Consider the following 26083-nt stretch of genomic DNA (forward strand, 5'->3'; position numbering starts at 1 on the left):
AAAACAGAAAAAACATGATGGAACATGAAGAACTCTGATCACATTCTTGTAAGAAATGTGAAACACATATTAGTTCATTAATGTAAATATATACATTATCCTGCGCATCTGTCAACTTCAGCTATATTATAGAAAGACTAACTTCTGAATTTCGTTAGAAGGATCAGAGATGATATGCCTAACTGTACTTGTGTGTGTGTAAATAACAAGGTGTAAAAGACTGTCCAAGAGAGATGGACAGGACATATTTCATATTTCACCATATGTCTTATGAAACAAGAAGCTCAGTTTCCATAGGATCATCATCTTTAACCAAATATCTTGATGGTGGTCCAATCATACTCAATATTACCTGCAAAGAACGAACAAATGTGTAATGAATGGCTCAATCAGTCCTCCATAGAAGATGGAGCGATGTCGGTTACTAACTTATTATAAGAATGGCCAATTTTTGAACTTACAGGTAGAAACACGAGGCCATGGAGGAAACCGATGATCACCAATGCAAGGTACATTTGGAAGTAATAAACCTGCAGATTCCACATAGTTATTTGTTTTTTTTTTTTAAGGTTCTCAAAAGAGAGCAGCATGGATTTGCAAAATGGAATAAGGACTAGAAATCAGATACCACAAATATCTCCGACTTCGCGAAGCAAAGAACGATGACCCCAACCAGCTTAGTGAGAGTTATCCCACTGCAAACAAGTGCAAATATTAATTTCTGCAAAATGCCATGATATGGATACTGGGGAATAGAGCAAGATAGAAACTCGACAAACTTTCAAAAAGAAGTCATAGGTCATAATGATTATACGAAATATCCTCTTAACTTCTTAAAATTAAAATGGAAAGAATCACTTTTTTAAGTAACTAGTGTCGCGAGAAGTAGAAATACACCTCTTTTAGAAAATGTTGAGTAACCGTGCACAAGGAAAAACCGAGTCAAGTGTAACACTTCCACAACGTAGAAAGCATCATGGGGAAATCGTTTCTTCTTACATCAAATCTTCCGACAATGGACGTCATCCATATTTTATTGAATATGATCCCCAGATGCTTATGCCAAGCACTGAATATGTCGTAACAACTAACAACAAAATAAGAAAAAAAAACACAATGTCTACCTGAATACAGAGGCTCCCATTGTACTCAAAGCCTGCTGTGCTCGCTGGCTTCTGTCACCACAGCTAACCTACAAGAGGGCATTTGGCCAAATATGTTTAAATCATAAAATCAATAATAATAATAGTAATAAAGGGTAAGACACAAGGTGCATCATCCAGTAAAAGCTAGCTATTCGACTCCATAGCATTTCCCATAAAATAGCATGCTAATTGTTATAATTCTAATTTTTCCATTCTTGTAAATATTTTGTGATATTTTCCTTTTCTATGCTTTGTACTCTTGTATATATTCTTATCTTTGGTGAATGAATAAATCATTCTGATTCTTTCTCAAACCTAAGAGTTTTACATGGTATCATAGCTCTCTAAATAAACTTAGGATTTTTGTGAACCTTAGAGTTTGAGAATTTAATACCCATTTGTGATACGTTTAGGGTTTTGTGGAGAGGTGAGTTTACTCACAGTCGCCGTCTTTGGTTCGTTCGCCGTCGTTAGTCGCCGCCGCCGCCGTCCGCCGGAAAAAAAAAAGGCTGTTTTTTCAACACCGCCCATTCCAACGAGAAGCCCAGCCGCCAATCTACAAAACCCCCAAAGTCCGGTTGCCATCTGACCAGCACGTGAGGCTCACGCGCCACTTGTTCCAGCCTGCTATCCATCCACGCGCCGGCGCGTGTAGGCGTATGTAGGCGCGTGCGCTGTCGTTTTTCATTCGTCTTCAGTGGGTTTCCTCAGTGTTGTTGGCTCTTCTTGGTGGTATGTTTGTTTGGGATATATAGATATACTCATTGCTTGTGTAGACATCTCTTCGGTAAATTAGGGTTTGATTCTTTGTTGTCCGGTGTCTAGTTTTTAAGGTAATGGCTGATAAGAAACCAATAATGTCTGAGATTGTTCCTATGGTGTCAAAAGTAACTGAACACAAGTTGAATGGGTCCAACTACTATTCATGAAGATCAAATCCAGGAGGTGTTGTTTGCTATTATTGTCATAAACCTGGCCATACGAAACGTGAATGCAGAAGATTGCTGAATAAGGGTCAGAGGATGCCATCACCCTCTGCACATGTCGCCTTTACTCTTGATATTCTTGACAAGTCAATTACGATTTCTGCAGGGGAGTTTGCTAACTTTCAGCAATATCAAGAGTCATTGAGGGCATCATCTTCTACTCCCATTACGACCATCGCAGAGACAGGTAACATTTCTAAATGCATTCTTTCCTCCACGTCAAAATGGGTCATTGACTCTGGCGCTATAGACCATATATCAAGTAACCCCAGTTTATTCTCTACCCTTTGTACATCTACCTCTTCACCTAATGTCACTATAGCTGACGGAACCTCCACTCCTGTTTTAGGATCAGGAACCGTCCATCTCACTAAATCAATTTCTTTGTCATCAGTTTTAAATTTACCAAATTTCTCATTTAATTTGATTTCAGTCAGTAAACTCACTCGTGATCTTCATTGTTGTGTCTCCTTTCTTCCTGGTTATTGCTTATTTCAGGATCTTATGACGAAACAGACTATTGGTAAAGGGCGGGAAGTTGGAGGTCTTTACATCTTTGAACCACAAACACCTACGGCCATCACATGCTCTAGCGTGTCGTCTTCCTTTAAAGAGCATTGTCGTTTGGGTCATCCGTCTATCTCTGTGTTGAAGAGTCTTCGTCCACAACTTCAACATTTGTCTTCTTTCGATTGTGAGTCATGTCAGTTTACTAAATTTCATCGTTTGAGTTCGTATCCTCGAGTCAATAAACGAGCTAGTGCTCTTTTTAAATTAGTCCATTCAGATGTTTGGGGTCCCTATCCTGTTGAGTCCAAATGAGGGTTTAGGTATTTTGTTACATTTGTCGATGACTATTCTCGTGTTACGTGGTTATATTTAATGAAACGTCATTCTGAGTTACTTTCTCATTTTCATAACTTCCATGTCGAAATTCAAACTCAGTTTAGTGGTATTCTTAAAATCCTACGGAGTGATAATGCTAAGGAATATTTCTCTCATACACTCAAGTCTTATTTAGATGCCCATGGCATTCTTCATCAATCTTCTTGTGTTGATACTCCATCTCAAAATGGGGTTGTAGAACGAAAGAATCGTCATCTCCTTGAGACAGCCAGAGCTTTGATGTTTCAAATGCATGTTCCAAAATCCTTTTGGGCTGATGCTGTTTCCACAGCTTGTTTCTTAATAAATCGCATGCCCTCTTCCATTCTTAAGGGTGAGATACCTTTTTGTACTTTATGCCCCAAGCAACATTTGTTTCCCATTCAACCCAGAATATTTGGTTGTACCTGCTTTGTTCGGGATGTTCGGCCTCAGCATACTAAGTTGGATCTAAAGTCCTTAAAATGTATTTTCCTTGATTATTCCCGTGTCCAAAAGGGGTATCGATGTTATTGTCCTAGTCTTAATAAATATTTAGTCTCTCCTGATATCACGTTTTTTGAACATACACCATTTTTCTCATCACCGTCTTTCTCTTCGAATAAGAGTCAGGAGGAGCATAAGGAATTAGAGGATGATTTCCTTGTCTACACAATTATTTCTCCTTCCGATCCTCTTCCTGATTCATCTCTTCCTGTGGCTATCTCTACTCTTCCTCCCATCGTTAAGGTCTATACTCGACGACAACCTCCTCCAGTTCCATGTCTTGTACCAGAGTCTTCTTCTTCATTGGATCCAGAAACAGGTGATGATTTTTCTATTGCTCTTCGTAAAGGTAAACGTAATTGTGCTCATCCTATTTCCTCTTTTGTTTCATATAACCATTTGTCACCTTCCACATGTTCATTCATTGCATCCTTAGAGTCTGTATCCATCCCGAAAATTGTTCATGAGGCTTTGTCTCATCCTGGTTGGTGTGCCGCAATGGTGGAGGAGATGACTGCCTTAGATGATAATTGTACTTGGGATTTAGTTTCTCTCCCTGCAGGAAAGAAGGCTATCGGTTGCAAATGGGTGTTTCCAGTTAAAGTCAATCCTGATGGTTCTGTTGCTCGGTTAAAAGTGCGTCCCGTAGCAAAAGGCTACGCACAAACTTATGGCGTTGACTATGCTGATACTTTTTCTCCTGTAGCCAAAATGACATCTGTGAGGTTGTTTATTTCATTAGCTTCAATCAATCATTGGCCTTTACATCAACTTGATATTAAAAATGCATTTCCTCATGGTGATCTTCAAGAAGAGGTGTATATGGAGCAACCACCAGGGTTTGTTGCTCAGGGGGATAATGGAACGGTGTGTCGCCTTCGTAAATCCTTATATGGATTAAAGCAGAGCCCATGAGCTTGGTTTGGTAAATTTAGTCAGGTGATTGAAAGCTTTGGAATGCGGAAGAGTAGGCTAGATCATTCAGTCTTTTTTAAGAGGTCTAAGGGTGGTGTCATCTTGTTAGTCGTATATGTGGATAATATTATGATTACTGGTGATGATGCTTTAGGTATCCAATCTCTAAAGACCTTTCTTCATAGTCAATTCCATACAAAAGATTTGGGCATGTTGAAATACTTCTTAGGAATTGAGGTAATAAGAAGCAAGAAAGGAATTCTATTATCACAGAGAAAATATGTACTTGACTTGTTGACTGAAACAGGAAAACTATGGGCTAAGTCATGTAGTACCCTAATGATGCCCAACCTACAGCTCACAAAAGATGGAGAATTGCTAAAAGATCCTGAAAGATATAGGAGGTTAGTGGGAAAACTTAATTACCTTACAGTGACTCGACCCGATATAGCCTATTCAGTAAGTATTGTGAGTTAGTACATGTCATGCCCTACAGTTGATCATTAGGCTGCATTGCAACAGATTCTTTGTTATTTGAAGGCTGCTCCCGGGCGTGGTTTATTATATAAGGATTATGGTCATATTAATATTGAATGTTTCTCAGACGCCAATTGGGCAGGATCTAAAGAAGACAGAAGATCAACCTCAGGGTATTGTGTTTTTGTTGGTGGTAATTTGATTTCTTGGAAGAGTAAGAAGCAAAATGTGGTGTCACGTTCAAGTGCAGAATCAGAATATAGAGCAATGACACAATCTGTGTGTGAATTGATTTAGATATATGAACTTCTTGTTGAGTTGGGATTTGAAATCACCACACCGACAAAGTTGTGTGATAATCAAGCAGCACTTCATATTGCTTCTAATCCAGTTTTTCATGAAACGACTAACATATTGAAGTTGATTGCTATTTTGTACGTGAGAAAATTCAACAAGGGTTGGTATCTACAGGATATGTGAAGAATGGAGAACAATTAGGAGATATCTTCACGAAAGCATTGGATGGAAGACGTATAGATTATCTATGTAACAAGTTGGGCATGACTAACATATATGCTCCAACTTGAGGGGGAGTGTTATAATTCTATAATTAGGGTTTTCCATTCTTGTAAATATTTTGTGATATTTTCCTTTTCTATGTTTTGTACTCTTGTATGATTCATATCTTTGGTGAATGAATAAAGGATTCTGATTCTTTCTCAAACCTAAGAGTTTTACACTAATCAATGGTCTGATTATAAAAATGACATGTGCTGGTACCACCATGACCAACAAAAACCACACCATGTGCTCATGATTACTTGAGCCCCAAAAATTTTGCATCAAGTCTTCCAGTAAGTCGAATTAGTAAATGAAACCATGAATTTAAAGAGCCTGATGAAGTGAGTAGGGTTGGTACTAACCAAAAATGCATGAACTAAATGTACGCAAAACTCAACAGCAATTCCTATTGACATTAATATGTTAACGACAGAGACTGCATTTAGTTGAATTTTCAGAATTGCCATTACTCCCTGCCAAAAAAGACGTAAAAAGAGAAATCAACACTTCTGAAAAGAACTTAAACTTCGCGAAGTCAAAACATATATAAACAGGAACAGATAGTCACAAATTAAATAAAAGAATAAATAAAAATGTAATGGACTCCTCAAAAAGGAAATATTAGTAAAGTAGTCACTGTAGCAAGAGAGATACCATGAGATCTATAATAATCATAGCCAAAACAAGTATAATAATTGCCGAACTCCACAAACTGCATTTCAAAACCAATACATCAAAGTATGATCAAATAAAGAAGCGGCATTTTCACTCTACAAAAAGAACGTTGTACTTAAATGTCAGTCAAAACAAAAAATTATATTCATACCTAGATGTGATGACTAGAGAGACAATAAATATGGCACCTGGAATTGCATCACAGAAAATCCTCAGAGAGATTCTTAGAAATCTTGTTAAGACATTAATAAAACCAATACAATAACACGGGAACTATATTATCAATGATATAACAACAATAGTTAGTTTAAGAAAGATGTAGAAAATATTAAACTAAGTGCTATGCCCTTGAAACGTAATCAAAGTTATCAAACACAGTGGTTAACATATTCTTCTAGCAGGCTTTTCAAAAAAAAAAAGTTATCAAAACAAAAAACTATGTTTTGGTTTCTATGTTCCCCGAAGTACTAACCAAGTGCTATGGCAATGTTCATCAAAGCTGTCTCCCATATATCAAGGTATTGCTCAAAGAAAATATAGAAGACAGAGTATGGGAAGATATCCATCTGCAATAGAGCAACTGTCAGTAAAATATAGGGACCAAAATCATAAAAATGCAAGTCTATCGCTATCCAACGAAATAAAGTAGAACCTAACAAATTATAACCATTTTGACTGCAGGTGCCTTGACCCGATGAATTCCTTGAGGGTAAACTATCAGACGAGGTAAGTTTTAAAAGTTATTGATGCTGGCCACTACAAAAATATGTCAATCTAAAAAATAAATAAATTATGGAGCTTCCTAATAAAGGGTCCAAGAGAATCCTTCAATAAGAACAGCTTACCACTTCCATAAGAGAGGCTAAACTAAAGGCACAATATTCATTTAGTCTACATCTAAGATGCAAGAACACATACACGAAAATGGACCCGGACATGACATGACAACACACCAATTTAAAATTTAAAAAAAAAAAACAAAACAAAAACAAGAAAAGCCAGAACACAGACATGGTGGGGATACACTCTTTTTTATTATATTTTTTAGGATATATATAAATTTAACATAAAATACTAAATGAACTCCACGAAAAAAAGTATAAAATGTCAAGTTAATTAACAATTATAGGAGATGAAATGTTTAGGTTTCTAACTTCAGTTATTTATTTATTTATTTATTTTTAATTCTTGGTTAAAAAAATAGTTTTCCTTTTCTTTTGTTTTTTGGTTTTTTTTCCCTATCTTAGTTCAACATATAATCAATTATAGGCTTTAAATTTGGGTTCAACATAAAAGGTTGGACCATTTTCTCTTTAAAATATTTTCTAGGTGTGTCTACGAAGTTTCCTAAAAATGTCCCACGTCTGAATAAAAATAAATAAATAAAAATAGGACACGTGTTCGACATGGACACTGCCTAAAACGGAAACGGAGTGTCTGTGCTTTATAGGTCTACATCGCACTAACCATCTAAAAGGCCAGTCATGTAAATTTATATTTTCATTGAGAAGTTCTCTCCTTGGCGATATGATCAATGTTAACTGCATATAACAATTGGAAATAGTTCACCACGAACTGAGAGATAAATAATTCTTTTGAAGAAGATAGAAAGTCGTTAGATACTTCTGTTAGTGTACAGTTTATGTTTTCATGATTGATTACCCATCATAAAAAAAAAAAATAAATAAATAAATAAATAAAAAGGTAATAACTGTGTTTTCTTTAACAATCTTGATTGGAAGGTATATTGTACTGGTTTTCTTTCCCCCTAACCTAAGCTGTTCTTCATCTTTTGTCCTCGGTAAATCATATTGTTATTGTTGAAATTAGGGTTTTGTACTCTAGGGGCATTTTTGTCTTTTTCATTGTACCCTAGGGTTTCCCTTTTCACTATTTAAGCTGGTGGTCTGTTGTATTTCTGTGTATCAGTGTTCTAATAAGAATCCCTTTATCCCGTGGTTTTTCTCCCTGATTAGGGTTTTCCACGTAAACTATTGGTGTGCTATTTTTCTTTCTCTACTTTATTTTTCATCATGGTATCAGAGCATGGAGACAAAACCCTGGCCACCATTGAGGAAAATCCAACAGGAGAATCCCAAACCAATAAACTAGATATAACCAGTATTATCCAAAAAGCCATTGATGGATACTTCCAATCTCTTCTTCCCCACTTTCGTGAAGATCAGCCGCCGCCGCTCTACCACCCGCCGGCCGACTCCTTCGAAGACGGAACGACCAGCTGCCAGACCCAGCGACCGGCGACCAGCGACCCAGCAACAACCCATCTGGTTTGGTCGCGCTCAGATGAAGACGAACGAACGAACGCGACCGGCGACCAGCCGAACGACGCCGCGATCTGTCCGGTCGATCTCAGACACAGCTGAACGACGCCGACCAATCCAGATCTGCGATGCGCAGTGCTCCTCCATGCAAGATCGGCGCCGGACAGTCAAGATCGACTGTGCCCAGTAGTCCCCACCTGTTGCCGTTGCAGTCGGCCTTCTCCTCTCAGATTGGCGTCTCATCTCAGCCACTGTCACACCAAAAGACAGATGGAAGAAGTGTGGGTGTTTTACAACCGAATATGAGCAATCGAATGGGGCAGTTTTCGCCAACCAAAAGGTTCAAAGAAGGAACGCATAAGAGTATATAACCAACCCACCCTTCTGTATAACCTATTCACATTAGTGAAGTGCTGTCTTAGATTGAATGGCCCCCTTATTCAACCAACCGAAAGAAGCCTTTGGTACAACATGTTGTAGTTAAGGTTTGGAACCCTTGCAACTATGATAGAAAGTCGTTTGCTTGTTGCCAAAAAACAAAACCCTTCGCCTTTCTTACGGGTGAGTTTGGAGGGGGAGATTCTTCATCATAGCACCAGGACCAAGGAAGTATAATCCAAGATCAAGTTACCCAGTTGCAATTGCAGATTAAACGACAGAACGAGATGTTTCAACAACAGCTAGTTGCTATTGGGAAAGCCCTGGGATCGACATCCAAGATCGAACCAGATCTAAACTCATATCCTGAAAACTCGGTAACTTCGTTCCCTACTTACCCCCTCAAATTTATGTTCTGGAGCTATAGGCAATTCTTCTAGCTTTATTATAGGAGAAAAGTTGAATGGTGATAATTACTTTTCTTGATCCCAATCTATTAAAATGGCCCTTGAGGGCCGTCACAAATTTGGATACCTGACAGGTGAAATACCAAAACCAAGGATCGATGATCCCCAAGAGCGAATGTGGAAAGGAGAGGATTTTTGTTGAGATCGATTTTGATTGGAAGTATGGAATCTCAGGTTGGAAAACCATTATTGTATGCAGCTACAGCCCGTGATATTTGGGAAGCAGCCCAAAAACTCTACTCTAGGAGACAGAATGTCTCTCGTTTATATACCCTACGTAAGCACATCCATGAATGCAAACAGGGAACAACGGACGTTACTGCTTACTTTAACAAGCTGTCTCTCTAAGGCAAGAGATGGATTTGTGCCGTGAAATGATTTGGAACTGTCCTTGTGGAGGAGTGTTACATTATCAGTCTAAAGAAACAGATTGTGTGTATGACTTTCTAGCAGGACTCAACTCTAAATTTGATGCAGTGCGAAGTCGTATATTGGGGACCAGACCTATACCATCCCTAATGGAAGTCTGTTCTGAAGTTCGCCTGGAGGAAGATAGGTCGAAGGCCATGAACAGTACACCTGTAATGCCAACAGATTCCGTTGCTTTCAAAACATCTGGCCCTGTACAAGATAAACAGAGCAGTAAGCCGCCCCCAGTGTGTGAACATTGCAAGAAACCCTGGCACACGAAAGATCAATGCTGGAAGCTTCACGGCCAACCGCCAAATGGTAAGAAACGACAGCCAAGTCAGGCTCTTATTGGTGAATCTGTTACTGGAGATACTCAGCCTCAGAATCAGGACACCACTCAAAACACTACTACTACAGTTGGAGTAAGTGTCATCGCTCAATCAGGTACTTTTCACTCCTTTGGACTTGTGAGTATAGTTGGTAATAAACCATGGATATTAGATTCAGGAGCCACAGACCACTTAACTGGTTCCTCTAATCAATTTTTGTCTTATCAACCCGGTGCTGGAAATAAAAGGATCAAAATTGTCGATGGGTCCTTTGCCCCTGTCGCTGGAAAAGGACGAGTGTCGCCCTTTGCAGGCTTAATCCTCCAAGATGTGTTACATGTGCCAAAAGTATTTTATAATCTGTTATTTATTAGTAAACTTACAACGGATTTGAAGTGTCGTGTCATCTTCTCACCTGATGTTTTTCACGATCTGAACTCGGGGATGATGATTGGCACTGCCCGGCATGACAAGGGACTCTATTTCCTTACTGAAGAAGCCTCCTTAAGAATATGTGATAGGACTAGTTTTTTTTCTTCCCATTTTTCTGTTTCTGAAACCAATTATATGTTATGGCATTATCGCCTTGGCCATCCTAATTTCCAGTATATGAATTATTTGTTTCCTCATCTTTTTCACAATATTAATATTTCTAAGTTGAAATGCGATGTGTGTGTCCAAGCCAAACAGCCTCGTGTTTCTTTCTCTTCTCATCCTTATAAGTCATCTAAACCATTCACCCTATTGCATACTATGTTTGGGGTCCGTCACCTGTTACTACCACAACTGGAAAGCGTTGGTTTATAACCTTTATTGATAATCATACTAGACTAACCTAGGTCTTCCTCCTGACAGACAAATCAGAAGTTACTTCGGTTTTCCAACAGTTTTACAATTCTATAGAAACCCAGTTCAACGCCAAAATCGCTATTCTTCGGAGTGATAATGGTCGAGAGTACCTTAATAACGCCTTACGAGAATTCCTAGTCTCAAAAGGGGTTGTCCATCAGAGTTCCTATGCGTACACCCCTCAACAAAATGGATTGGCCGAACGAAAAAACCGTCACCTAGTTGAAGTTGCCCGATCTCTTATGTTGTCAACTTCCCTTCCTTCTTATTTATGGGGTGATGCTATCTTGACAACAGCCCATCTAATAAATCGCATGCCATCCCAGATCCTAAAATTCCAAACCCTCTTAGACTTCTTCAAAGAGTCTTACCCAAATACTAGACTTCTTTCTGATGTACCCCTTCGTGTCTTTGGCTGTGTGGTGTTCGTCCATACACACGGCCCTAACCATACCAAGTTTACCCCTCGGGCACAAAAGTGTGTCTTTGTAGGGTACCCTCTACATCAGCGTGGGTACAAGTGTTATCATCCCTCTCCCCGAAAATACTTTGTCTCTATGGATGTGACATTCTTTGAAGATCATCCATTCTTTCCCAATAGTTCTCTTCAAGGGAGCATACTAGTGAAGAAACTAATTGGGGTCCCAGTTTTTCTACCTTACCTGAACCTGAACCCATCCTTGATGTCAGTATCAGTACCAATGCACCTATCCTCCCGACCAAACAAGTCCCTTGGATTGTACTATAGGAAGAATCTCAGGAAGGAAATAGCGCCGCCTGTTATCTCTCCGGCTCCAGTCCATGAGTTTGAACAGAGATCAATTCCAGGTACTAGTAGTTCTATCCTTGATCATGATAATAAATGTGATAAAACTGATGCTTGTGTTGAAAACGTTGAGAGCAAAAGCAGGGAAGATGATAGCAAAGATGTGATTGAGGTCGATGATGGTGCAGAGACAGATGATTGTGTGACTCTTGAGAACATGGTAGAACTTGGAAAAAAAGCGTCTCTTATTCCCGCTAGAAAAAATGTTGAGAATGGGAAAATAACAAAACCGAAGGGTGAGTACAATATGTCAGAAGAAAGTAAAGACAGAGATGAATCCCTTGATCTTCCGATTGCCCTAAAGAAAGGTACTAGATCATGTCTAAATATCCGTTGCAGAGTTACTTATCCTATAGTAATTTGTCTCTTGAGTTCAAGGCCCTCACTACAAACCTAGACACAATGGTGATACCAAACAGTATACACACAGCTTTAGAAAGTCCTGAATGGAAGGCCGCAGTTATGGAAGAAATGAGAGCTCTCGAGAAAAATCAACATGGGATCAAGTCAATCTTCCAAGTGGTCATAAAGCAGTCGGATGTAAATGGGTGTTCACAATAAAGTATAGGCCCGATGGAACGTTAACAGATACAAAGCCAGATTAGTTGCCAGGGGTTTTACTCAAACTTTCGAGGTTGATTATTCCGAGACTTTTTCGCCGGTTACAAAGCTAAATACAGTTCGGGTCCTCCTTTCTGTTGCAGTTAATAAGGATTGGCCCCTTCACCAACTTGATGTGAAGAATGCCTTTCTTAATGGAGAGTTGGAGGAAGACGTCTATATGAGTCCTCCCCCAGGATTCGAGAAACAATTTAATCACCGAGTTTATAGATTAAGAAAGTCCTTATATGGGCTAAAACAGTCACCAAGGGCTTGGTTTGGTAGGTTTACTATGTTTGTAAAGTCGCAAGGATATAAACAGGGTCATTCTGATCATACTCTGTTTACTAAAAGGTCAGTATCTGGGAAATTTGCAGTTTTGATTGTTTATGTGGATGACATTGTTATTTCAAGCGATGATACTTCAGAGATTGACCGATTAAAGGCAAAGATGGCTAAGGAATTCGAAATCAAGGACCTTGGAAAACTAAGATACTTCCTTGGAATGGAAGTAGCGCGATCGAAAGAAGAAATTCCAATTTCCCAACGAAAGTATACTCTGGACTTGCTTAAGCAAACAGGTATGACGGGTTGTAAACCATTTGATACCCCTATAGAAGCAAATGCAAAGTTAAGCAATATGAGCAAAAGGTGTTCCAGTGAGCAAAGAAAGATATCAGTGACTTGTTGGGAAATTAATATATCTCTCTCATACTAGACCCGACATCTCTTAAGTATGGTAAGTCAGTTCATGCAGTCTCCATACGAAGAACATATGAGGGCAGTGGAGCGCATTTTGAGATATCTAAAAACCTCTCCAAGGAAGGGCTTGATGTTCAGGAAAACTGAAAGACGATGCATCGAAGCTTACACCGATGCTGATTGGGTAAGATCTGTAGTAGACAGAAAATCAACATCAGGGTATTGTACCTTTGTGTGGGGCACCTTGTTACATGGAGAAGCAAAAAGCAAGGTGTTGTTGCAAGAAGTAGTGCCGAGGCAGAATACAGGGTCATGAGTCTGGGAATCTGTGAAGAGATTTGGCTTGAAAAAGTTTTGAAAGACCTTGATCAAGAGCATACCGGTCCAATGAAACTCTACTGTGATAATAAAGCAGCTATAAGCATAGCAAATAACCCTGTTCAACATGACAGAACAAAGCATGTGGAGATTGATCGACATTTTATCAAGGAAAGACTTGATAGTAGCAACATTTGTGTTCCTTATATTCCTTCCAATCAACAGATTGCAGATGTCCTAACAAAGGAACTACCCAGACAGTTGTTTGACGCATGTGTGAGCAAGTTGGGTCTTATTGACATCTACGTCCCAACTTGAGGGGAAGTGTTGAAATTAGGGTTTTGTACTCTAGGGGCATTTTTGTCTTTTTCATTTGGGTTTCCCTTTTCACTATTTAAGCTGGTGGTCTGTTGTATTTCTGTGTATCAGTTTTCTAATAAGAATCCCTTTATCCCTTGGTTTTTCTCCCTGATTAGGATTTTCCACGTAAAATATTGGTGTGCTATTTTTCTTTCTCTACTCTGTTTTTTTCATCAGTTATATATATGTGTGTGTATGTATGTATATGCAGTAATATAGTGCTGGTAAAATGCCTAAATTTAATTTTGCACTATACTTTGATATAAATAAACTTGATTTTCTCTTCAAACTTCTCCTAACCGCTTCGATTTTTTTTTTTCCCATTTCCAATCGATAAATTTGCATCCAAGCTTCTTATATTCTTCATCTTCTGATTATCCCGTATTTCTGTATTATCGCTTTCAATAACATGCAGCTTTCTTTGACAGAAACCTTTAACTTATACAAAAGTTAAAAAAAAAAAGTGTATAGTTTTAAACATCTAGTATTTCTTGTAGGTTGGTATAGACTCAAACTATTGCATATTTTATTCAGAAGCCGTGAGCTCTAAGCATTCAGAAAATCGGTTGGTGCCAAAACACTTCAAACCTTCAAAGAATCAGAAATCTTTGCGCTAAACTCCTTTGCAGCTCGCAATGCATTTACATAGTCACCCTGCAAAGAACAAGGGTTTACGAAGATCATAACTAAGAAAATGCAAACACTGAGTTCAAAATCATGAATAAAACTATTCTACTGGCATACTTGCTTGTTAAGTGGTGTGTGATAGCTCCGAAACTCAGAAGCTTTTATGATACCACTTTCATAACCTGAGATAAGAACAAAAATAAACAGAGTTTACCGGGATTTAATGCATTCAGTAGCCGAGAATAAACTTCTCACAAAAAGACTATGAAAGGAAAAAAAGAAGTTATAGAAACAATGGAAATGTTAAGTCAATACCCTTCAAATTCACACTATTGGTATAAGCTCCATGACCACCCTTTGCACAGTCAGCAGATGGTAGAGAATTGAGGAACCACGGAAGCTTCTCCTGGAATTGCACTGTAGTTGGACGGTCACCAATCAAATCTGAGTGGTGAAAGCACTGAAAACAAACAGAGATTAGCCCATGTCCGTTTCTTTAGGCATCAAACTACCCTCATGTCACTCAATTAATGCACGGGCTATCTAATAACATTGATCCAACTTAACGATAGGCAAGCCATCTTAGGGGCATTTGGTAATTGGTATTTGGTAATGGGGTTTCAGAAACCCACATTATTTGGCATCACTCAACAGCATCCACAATTCCAAATCCACCAAAAATATCATAAAAACCAGTTACTTTATTTAATTTAGTTACTTGTAGTTAAATTAAAATAGTTATTTTAAATTTAGTATGAATTAACTTATTAAACTATATATTACCAATAAATTTAACTAAATTTTTTAGTAATTATTTTCTATAAAGAAAATAAGTAGATTACTTTAGACCATAAAAAGAGATCTAAACACTTCAAAGATTTTAGCCAAGGTACCAAACACAGCTATCTATCCAATCTCAAGCTTCTTACCCACCATACCACAATACCAAATGCCGTCTTAGTATTGAAAACCATGTAATAGAAAATAGGACTTTACAGTTGTACAATCTTTGCACACTCCTTCACTTGAGTCACAGGAACCTTCATCCGGAAAACAGCAAGGAGGCTGGAGAAAGAAATTGTCATACTTCAGTAATCATGAAGTGTTGTCAAGTTGGACAATTGTATTAAAAAGAGAACCAATGTTAGGGTGACATATAGAATCATGCAGAAGAATTATAGTCATTTAAGAAGAATTATATGCAGTATTAGGTGAAAATATATATAGTTGGAGCTTGCAGAAAATCTCAAGTTGTTGGACGAGGTGCAACCATAAGTAGTAAAATAAAGCATTGGCAAGGAAAGAAAATAGAACTATGGAGCTCTCACCTGGTCATCTGGTGGACAATAGGAACCATTTGTAAATTTCCGGCAGCAACCAAATGCCTCTGGCGACAACCATACAAGAAAATCATCGAGCCATGATGCTGCAGGTTTAGCAATGTAGCTCAACTCTGGTGTCAATGACGCTCTTGATATCTAAAAGGAGAATGTAATAGAGTGAATACATGAATACTTAAAAAGAGAAAAAGAAGCATGTCATACCATTAAGCAAGATAAGAAACACAAAAGTCAACATTTGAAATGTGCTTTTCGGCCAATTAAAAGGTGAAATAAAGGAAAAATAATTTTATGCAATTAATATTCATAATTGTAAACTACCCCACAGATTTAGTATACCTCATTCAACAGGGAGTTTGAATCACACTGGCTGATGGAGCACAGCTGGTTTGTATGTCTAGATTTTGAGCTGATAGAATTATTGAACATCAGATTGATGAGCATTCAACTTAAATCATTGAAACTACTCAATTTGTTGAAAGCAGAGCAATATAACTAAATTTACTGTAATATGAAATCAGAAATAAATTTTGCTTTACGGCTTTCAAGGGCTGTTCGGTAGTTGTCTTTAACTTTCAAGATCAGTTTTATAAGAACAGCCATTTATTTTTCCTTTGTAATGGTTAGTTTTTGCTGTCTTTTTATAGTTTTTCTGACTCTTCCGTAAAGTTTGTATCTTTTAAGCATTAATATCTTTGCATTACTTCAATGAAAATGCTCGTTTCAAGTTTGTTTCTTTTAAGCATTAATATTCTTAAATCACCAATTGATCCAAAAGTTTAAGCTGATGGATGAAGGTAAATTTAATTATAATATCTAACACCCTCCCTCACTTGTGAGCTTGAAATATGAGGAAGAGCCAAGCAAATGAAAATGAATATTAAGTGGGGAGGAAATAACATTACAAGGACTTGATCCCAGGCCATCCTAAAGCAACCTGTTCCGATACTAGATTTTGGGCAAGATTCTGATTTGGACCAAATCGAACCGGATAGTAAACCGAACCGGATTTAATTGTGAACCAGACCCAAAACATAAAAAATCCAACTCCCTTGACCACAATCATGAGAAAGCACAAATAGAAAGCTGGTTGGTGATGGTGAAACCCGTTTGCGGCGACAGGAACGACGGGCGAAGTGACCGGCAGTGGTACAACGACGGCGACAAACACGGATGTAACTCTAGGTGTAACACACGTCGAGCAAGATCTACCAGCGATGGACAGTGGTGGAAGGCACTGGAAAAAGCCTCCAAAACCCGCAACGATCAAACTCCGGAAAGCAATAGAACCCAAACCCAAAAGAGACGAAACCGGCAGCGCACGAACTCACGAACAGAGGATCCACGGCAACAAACAAGATGGCATTGGCGACAAGCAGGCAGCTGCAATACAGACGCAATGGCAGAGGACAGAGAAGGCAACGGTGGCCGTAGACAGATCTAAGGTTACAATTAATTTTAGGGTCTTTTACAAATTATGGTGAATTTTAGGGTTTGGCTTTGATACCAAGTCAAATTTTAGGGAATAAAATTCTCTCTTTAGATATGTGCAATCTTAGGTCTTCTTATATAGGAGAAAGACCTCTTACAATTATGGAAAATAATAAAGACAATAAAGGAAAATATTTAACAAATAATATTTGTACACATAGAAACTCCAACAAATATCTTTTCATTATTTTAATGCAAAAGTTCGTTTCTTGTCAAAGAAAGAACAAACATTTAGTGAAAGCATGTTCAGGTGGCAAATATGCTCATATGTTCAGGTGATAAAGCTTCATAGTTGGAAATATGCTTATATTTCGAAAGGTGGCAAACACACTCTCATTGAGGCTACCTTTTCTAATCTCCCTACGTATTACTTATCTTTGTTCAGGGCTCCCTCCTCTGTCATTAATTGCCTTGACAAGACGGTTCGTGATTTCTTTTGGAAGGGTTCTCATGGTGATGGTGGCATGCATAATGTGAATTGGGGGATATCTCAGTGCCCTTCATTATCGGGGTCTTGATATTGAAAACTTTAAGCATCGAAACTCCACCCTTCTTGTAAAATGGACTTGCCAGTTTCTATTTGAGCATGATGTATTATGAAGAACTTTTATTGTGGCTAAGTACTATTCTATTGATCATATTTCGCCTACTCCTATCTCTTGTGCTTCTTATAAAGCACCTTGGAGGTTTATTTGCCAATTTATTGGTCTGGTTGCTGCTCATATCCGTCGGCGACTTAGTTATGGCATTAATACTTCTTTTTGGAATGACTCTTGGCTTAGCTATGCTGTCCTTTCAATAGCGTTTCCCCAACTTTATCACCTTACTCAGCAGTCGGAGGCTACTGTGGCTAACGTGTGGATTCCATCCTCGGGAGCTTGGGACTTAAATCTTCGGCGTAAACTTACTGAGTTGGAAATTGCGAAATGGGCCACTTTATCGCATCACTTGGCTTCTGTCAGATTGTGCTCCTCCCTCGATTCTTGGATATGACCTACAAATTCATCTATGATCTTTACTGTTAAATCTCTTATGATTGATTTGGTGGGTGTTAGGAATTCCACCTTTCTGATCTTTATTCGATGATTTGGAAAGACCGTTACCCTAAGAAGATTAAAATTTTTCTTTGGGAGCTTAGCTGGAGTGCCATCAATACTGCTGATTGTTTGCAGCACCAATTTCCTTGTGTATTTCTCCCTCTTGGTGCCTCATGTGTCATCAACATGTTGAATCATTAGTTCATTTGTTTTTACAATGTCTGTTTGCTGCAAAATTTTGGGATATTCATTTGGGTGGTCTTTCATTTGCCCTAATTCCATCTCTAATGCTTTGGCTTCCTTATTGGTTGGTCATCCTTTTGGTAGTACTAAAAAGACAGTTTGGTTGGCTCTTGTGCATGCTTTTTTCTGGAGGTTGTGGGGCGAAAGGAACATCTTCCCCTTTCAATCGTTTTATGGAATCGGTTTTGTTTACTACTTTTTCTTAGTGCAAAACTAACCACCCTTTTAGTCATTTCAGCTTATCTTTTTTAGTCAGTAATTGGCGTTCCAAATGTAATCTTCTTCTGGGATTTTCCACTTTCATTTATCAACGAAATGTTTCTTCAAATACTATATTGATTCTTCAAAATACTTGACATATCTGCAACATCAAATTTTTTGTAGGAGTATTTTTCACTTGGATAACAGTTTTTATTTTCTGTTCCACTTCCCCCAAATGCTCTCTCGCAGTTTCTTAGGTGGTGAATTATGGATGGTTTGAAGACAACTATTACGTCTCTATTTGTGCGCTCTCCCCGTTTGTTCTATAAATTTCTTTAATTGTATATTCTCACTTCTATGCACACAAGAACACAGATACATAAAATTGAAACAGGTACACGGAAAATCCTAGATAGATACCTATAATTGTAATCCTTCACAACAAAATATACTGGTGGCCCAATCCTTAGATATTCCGCAAGCTCATCAAAATAATCCTGATATAACAAAAGAAGAAAAATAAGATGATAAGGAACAACCATGAAAGAAATGAAAGAAAACTACTCGTAAGATTCTGAAAACCAAACATGAAGCTCAAACCTGAAGGTAAGAATCTCGTGGGAGGACAATCTTTTGTTCCAATCCAACCTCAATCTTTGTAGATAATGCCTATAATGATTAAACAAAGTACGCAAAATACTTGAGTAAAAGCAGTTAAATCATGCCAGGTATAGCATTTAATCACAAACAGTTTACATTGATGAACTAATACACAAACATGCATTAACTCTTCTTGCATCAGCACGCATGAATTAACAAAAACTATTCCAATGTCACGTTCACTATATGGCCAATCATAAGCAAAGCCAATGGGAAACGAGAAACTTACAATGCTTCCTAAAGTTAAGCCAACAAAGATGACAACAACAACAATCTTAACTCCCCAAAGTCCAAGAAGGGGTGCATGAACGTCCTACAACAGAATAACAATTTAATGTTTAGTTAGGGAATGTCACAAGTGAAAATGCATCAGTGTTCCAAATCTATGGCAGAATAAATAACAAATATTTATTTGCTCAAATCTTAAAATGAATATTCTACCGTAAAATGATTTCTGATACAACCTAAAAACGTACTTTTGCCTAAAAATTAAATTAGAAAAAAAAAATACACCCCACAAATGTACCTTCATGTACCGAGAAAGAAGCCCAGGTCTCCCCTGATTGAAGCCTAAAATTTATTCCATTTGTTTAATCAGTACTAAAAAAGACTCGCAGGTGGTAACCAAAGTAGATCTAACTTAGACAAGCAACCATAGATTATAATATAACTGAGAACTTGTAGAATGAAGCAGTTTCAGAAAATTTTCACGAGAACCTTGGTTAGGTTCATCAGAATGTGGAGGAACTTTTATGCATGGAAAACAGTCGACTCTGTGATCCTCAGCTCTCAAAATATCAAACACAATAAGAGCTACAAATGCTGACAGTTGAAGAATGAAGTCGAGCAACACTGCCAAAGCTAAATAAAAAGGAAAGAGAGAGAGAAAGAAAGAAGGCAGTTAGCTGGGATGACGAAGACAACAAGTATTTCTTGGCAAAGATGGGAAAAAATCTTCTCACCAGCAAACATGGAAAAAACACGACATGCTGGCATGGGAACGAAAGCTCCAACAGCAAAAGCCAAGATCTCTGACAAACTAGCTAACGTTATGGAAGGACCAACTTCAACCAGCGCACTGCTTATGCGCTCTTCTAAAGTCAACTCATATGGTTGTCGTTTCACAGCATGTACTAATATACACATGTTATCAACTCCTACCTGATTAAGGCAACAAAGAGCGAATTTGAGGTAATGACTTCCCCTAGTAAACAAATATTACAAGGAAAGAAGAAATCAAAATTACTCCATTAGTTTATAAAGCGTGAAATGAACATGCATTGGATATAGTGCACCCCTCTGTTGGTACTAACAAAAAATTCAAGAAGACTATGTTACACCTTTGGTCTCCAACGTTTCGTTTAAGTTGTATTTGGGTTTCTGAGAGGTTTACTGATGTACTAAGATTAAAATAAATTAAGGTATCTTGGTAGTTTCGTTGATCGATTAAGGTTAGGATTAGTTTCCTTGGTTTATTAGGATTAGAATTCGTTTGCTTCCTGATTCTCTATTTACTATAAATAGAAAAATTTTCTTCTAGTGTTGATAACTTTTTATTCATAATAAAAATTTTGGTTTTGTTCTTGGAGATTTATCTCCTATTATCCTAGGCTACATCATTTGCATTTGGTAGCATCCTTGGTTTGGATCCCTCCATTAATTACTAATGGAAAATTGACGTGACACCTACTTTTTATTTTTAAAAAATAATTTTTCAAATATTTTAGTTACTAAACTTAAAATAACATTTATTTTTCTTTCTTTTTTTTCTCTCCTTTCTCTCTCTCTCTTCCCTCTCCTCTATCAAACTTCTTCTCCAATCAGAGCATCCACCACCACCTATCACTGTTTCCTTGCAGTTTTTTCTTTCCTTTCTCTTCCTTTCTTCTTCTTCGCCGTTTTCGACAAAAAGATAATGAAATGGGGTTTCTCCTTCGTTTCAGATGTGGAACGAGGGAGAAACCTCCCTTGGTTGGATTTTTTTGTTTTTGAAAATGGAATGGGGAAAGGCAGGAGAAAAAGAAAAAAATTGCAGTTATCCACAATAATGGCCGAGCTGCTCAAATAGAGAAAGGAAAAAGAAGAGGGAAGAAAAATAAAGAGAGAGAAAAAATAAAAATTAATTAATTAATTAATAATGTTCTTTAAGGTTTAATAATTAAAAAATTAGAAAAATATTTTTTAATAAAAAATAAGTGCCACATCAGCTTTCCATTTGTAATTACCGGAAAAATAGACATAGAGATAAAGAACGCAACCAAATGCAAACCTCAAAAGTAAAATTTTAAGTTTGAAAACCTAGGGACCCAAATGTAACCTAAATCAAACCTTGGGGACCAGAAGCGTGATTTTCCCTAAAAAAAATACTAAGTCAATTTTTTCAGTTGATATTTTATGCTACTTATTGAAAATGGAAAAGTTCCCCTCGCTTCTCTTTATCCCCTCTTTGTAAATCTGTGTCCCTATTATTTTTGTTTGTTTCTTTCCCCGTCATATAACCTCTCTCACTTATTCTTGTTACCGTTGTTGTCTTATCATATTTGGCCAATTCTTTCACGTCAAACCTAGAGTTGTACATTTGTACAAGGATATTAATAAGAACTTTTTTCTTGCAAAGTGACACTAATTAGTTATTACATTAAATGATCTGTATATAAATTAACAGACAAGAGTTAACTAAGTCAAGTATGATGCCAATGCCCTAAGAATTCAAGACAACCCACCATTCTAGAGGGGATAAAAAGCCTCTTGGATGCCTACCCATCTACTCCCCACAAAAATTTAAATAATAACAATAAAATATAAAAATCTAGATACCCACGATTCCCACCATGTAAACACCTATCAGGGTCAAAGGTTAACTCATCCAATGTGATCCACACTTGACACGACATGGTTCTCAGAGGCCCACATGCAACTACTCGCGTGTCTCTAGTTGCAACAAAAATAATCATTTAGTTAATCAGTCTGATAATCAACCGGAGACAAGGCCCAATGGAAATGCATTGTCACCAGCCATAACTCATAAGGACTCCTGTAACTCTCTAAAACTAAAGGGGACATTGTTTACATAATAAAAATTCATGCAATCCCTTTAGTGAAAAACTGAAACCCTACACATGCTGTAATATTCTTTATAGATATATTTCCCTAGCAGCGTTTCTAAATTTTCCACTATCTTTAGTTTAACCATCCCTTTGACTTGACCACTCAGACCACCAGAGCTCCTTTGGCAAGCATCAGTCCTTTTCCCTTTAAATGTTTGTGTTTCACATTATTAATCCAAAATATGTATTTCATAAGAGAATTATCTCGGGGCACAAATTTTGTATACTCCACATTGATTATAACCATTGATCTTAATCTCAAATACAGGACGCCATCATCCCATCTTTCTGACAATGGGAAAACTCAAAACAAAAACAAAATGGTTATAATAGTACTTTTATGCCATTTTATGTACAAAAGACTGACCTCAAGAAAATCAACAGAAAAGTAGAAACTTCAAAGCATTGCAATTACCTACCGCTAAGACCAGGAATGGAATAACCTCCATAATTATTAATGTTGATTTTACTCCAATGGCACTGAAGAATCCAACAGATCCTAGAACAGACAGCAGAACAAGTATAACTCCTGAGAGGCCAAGCAACACCTGAGATTTCAAAATAGAGTACTCGGTCTGAGACTGGAGGAAGCACAATCAAACAAAACAGCAACATGCAGTTGGTAGTTTAAGATCAAATCTGTAACAAGGAGAGATCATATTATACGTCCTAACGTAACAACTATAAAATCGTCCCAAAAAAAAACTATAAAATTAAAAGAAAACTACAAAAATATGATGAGAAGTTAAATTGCACCAATTAGTCTGAAGTTCAACTTAAATTATGGCCATGCATACCTTACACTAAAAAGCTTAAAAAGAGAAACTTTTAATTTTCATTTATACCGGTCATAACATTTCTAAAGCTAAAATAAACCTTATTTTTTAAATGATAATTAATGACCTCATGAAAATTATATCTACAAATTTTAATAAAATATCTTAAAATAAAAGAAGTTTTAAATTTGATTTATAATTTTTAAATAAACTTTTTTTTTTTTTACCAGAAAAGTATCTTTTTTCCATTCAAATACCGAAAAGAAACAAACGTTCAAAGATTAAAACTCTGAACGAGAGTAGAAAAAGGAAAAGAAAGAAAAAAGCAGAGTAAATTAAATGGGAATATATATATCCAAACTTAAACAAATATCTTGGATAGAGAAATTAACAATTCTTAGATAAAGAAAACCACTCTGAAGCACTTAATACTAATCCAGATCAATCAACCTAACAATGTTCCTTATTCTCAAATGTTATGTCTTCTTACATCATTTACCAAATGGGTCATAGATTCTGGTGCCACCACTCATATGACAGGTAATTCTAACCTATTTTCTATGCCTCTATCTCCTGTCTCATCTCCATCTGTCACTTTGACAGATGGATCAACCTCCTCTGTTCTTGGATCCAGCATCATTTCTCTCACTCCATTTTTTTTGTCCTCTGTCTTACATTTGTCTCAATTGTCTTTTAATTTAATTTCTATTAGCCAACTTACTCGTGACCTTAATTGTTTTGTCTCGTTTTTTTTTCCTAGTTATTGCTTGTTTCAGGATCGTATGACGAAGAAGATTATTGGTGGAGGACATGAGTCGGGAGGGTCTTTACATTTTTTACCATCAGATACCGGAAGTTGTGGCTTGTTTTGGAGTTAATCCCCGTTAGAAGTTCATTGTCGTTTGGATCATCCATCGTTGTTTGTGTTGAAACAACTTTATCTAGAATTTCATTCCTTGTCGTTTTTCAATTGTGATTCATGTCAGTTTTCTAAATTTCATCATTTAGGTTCTAGTCCTAGGGGGTTCATAAACGAGCTAGTACTCTTTTTGAGTTAGTCCATTTTGATATTTGGGGTCCTTGTCCAGTCGTATCCCAAACACGTTTTCATTACTTTGTTACTTTTGTTGATGATTATTCTCGTGTAACTTGATTATACTTAATGAAAAATCATTCTGAGTTATTGTCCCATTTTTGTGCTTTTCATGCCGAGATTCGAAATCAATTTAATGTCTCTATCAAAACCTTGCGAACTGATAATGCTGGTGAATATTTCTCTCATGTACTTGGATCTTACTTATGTGGTCATGGCATTATTTATAAATCCTCTTGTGCAGACACTTCATCTCAAAATGGAGTTGCTGAAAGAAAGAACAGACACCTCCTTGAAACAGCCCGCGCCTTATCCTTTCAAATGCATGTTCCAAAGCATTTTTGGGTTGTTGTTGTGTCTACTGCTTGTTTTTTATTAATAGAATGTCTTCTGTTAGGTTCCTGCAACTGGTCCTCCCTTTCGATCAATCCACACAGACAATAGGCTAGAGAATAACGAAGATAAAAGAAGAATCGATAGACAAAATATATTCCAAACTTCTTATTAATCTCCCAACATTCAAACAACCACAATACACTGGTTCACCTTCAGCAAGAAAAGAAGAAAAACAAAGTAAGACTTCGGAAATAAAAAGAAATCAAACAACCCCGCTGGTTTTCGAGAGATGCTGGGGAAATCCTTCCATGAAGAGTGCCTCTTCCTAATTCAAAATATTTCTTCCCCTTCTCGACGACGTCCTCCTTCCCTTTTTGTTCACTCTCCCGTGGTCCCTACTCCAACAAATTCCTTTCTTCTTATTTCTGTTGAAACCATTTCATCCCCTTCAAATATTCACTTAACCGAATTCATTTGTGAACTTCCCTTTTTACCCCTCCTTTTATAAGGTGTATACTAGAGGAGGTTTTACATTACCGCTCCTCTCAAAGTGCACCTTGTCCTCAAGGTGAAACGATGGAAACTGTTGTCTCATGTTCGGTGTTGATTCCCAAGTGGCCTCACTCTCAGGTAAACCCTTCCACTTCACCAACCATTCTTGTGTGCTCGATTCTCCATTCCACCTCACTTCTAACACTACTTCAGGGGCAACTTGGAGTTCAAACTCTTCGGTGAGCATCGGAGGTAGGTGTTGTACTTGTTGAGTTTTGCCTAATTTTCTTTTGAGCTGAGAAATGTGGAACACATCATGAATGGCTGCTTCGGGCGGCAAATTCAAACGGTATGCTACTTCCCCAATCTTCTCGAATACTTGATAAGGCCCAAAGAATCTAGGAGACAGCTTCTCACTCCTTTTTGCCAACGAACGTTGTCAATAAGGTCTTAGCTTAAGGAATACTTCTTCCCCTATCTCAAATTGCAACTCCCTCCTATGCTGATCGGCTTGTTTCTTCATCCTGTTTTGCGCTATTACCAAGTTCTCCTTTAGCGCATTTAAAGCCAGGTCCCGATCCTTCAAGAGTCTATCAACACTATCATTAGTGGACTTTGCTTCTCCATAGTGCATTAGAGGTGGGGGGGTGCGTCCGTAGACTGCTTGGAAAGGTGTGGTTCTTATGGACACATGGAAAGTAGTGTTGTACCAATACTCTGCCGAGGCCAACCACTTGTTCCACCTTGTTGGTTGGTTGTTCATTGCAGAAACACCTCAAATATGTCTCAAGGCAGTGATTTACACACTCAGTTTGGCCGTCTGTTTGAAGGTGGAATGCCATGCTTCTCTTCAACTTGATTCCCAATGCTGTGAATATCTCCCTCCAAAAGTTACTCAAGAATATTTTGTCCCTATCCGTGGTAATCGACTTAGGCATGCCATGAAGCTTGATAACTTTCTGTATGAAGATTTCTGCTACCTGTTTAGCTGAAAACGGGTGTTTCAATGGGATAAAATGTCCATACTT

The 26083-nt window shown here is 37.6% G+C and overlaps 1 protein-coding gene across 1 annotated transcript; it reads right to left on the reverse strand.

Moving 5' to 3' along the window:
- Window positions 1-20: 20 nt before the first annotated feature.
- Window positions 21-23464, reverse strand: LOC150033247 (uncharacterized). Its single transcript, XM_090306098.1, has 21 exons — window positions 22774-23464; window positions 20214-20408; window positions 19969-20112; window positions 19778-19821; window positions 19481-19564; window positions 19192-19260; window positions 19012-19088; window positions 15959-16028; window positions 15608-15757; window positions 15276-15344; window positions 14595-14739; window positions 14397-14461; window positions 14241-14306; window positions 6603-6696; window positions 6282-6318; window positions 6110-6167; window positions 5818-5928; window positions 1125-1192; window positions 629-695; window positions 462-530; window positions 21-352 (listed from the first exon to the last, which is right to left on the reverse strand). Exons 1-21 carry the CDS (start codon window positions 22805-22807, stop codon window positions 269-271), a joined length of 1800 nt encoding a protein of 599 aa, XP_090162224.1. The 5' UTR covers window positions 22808-23464; the 3' UTR covers window positions 21-268.
- Window positions 23465-26083: the final 2619 nt, after the last annotated feature.

Source organism: Benincasa hispida, chromosome 10 (genome assembly GCF_027475165.1).
Source record: "Benincasa hispida cultivar pf3 chromosome 10, pf3_genome.v1.1, whole genome shotgun sequence".
In the NCBI taxonomy this organism is placed as follows: Eukaryota; Viridiplantae; Streptophyta; class Magnoliopsida; order Cucurbitales; family Cucurbitaceae; genus Benincasa; species Benincasa hispida.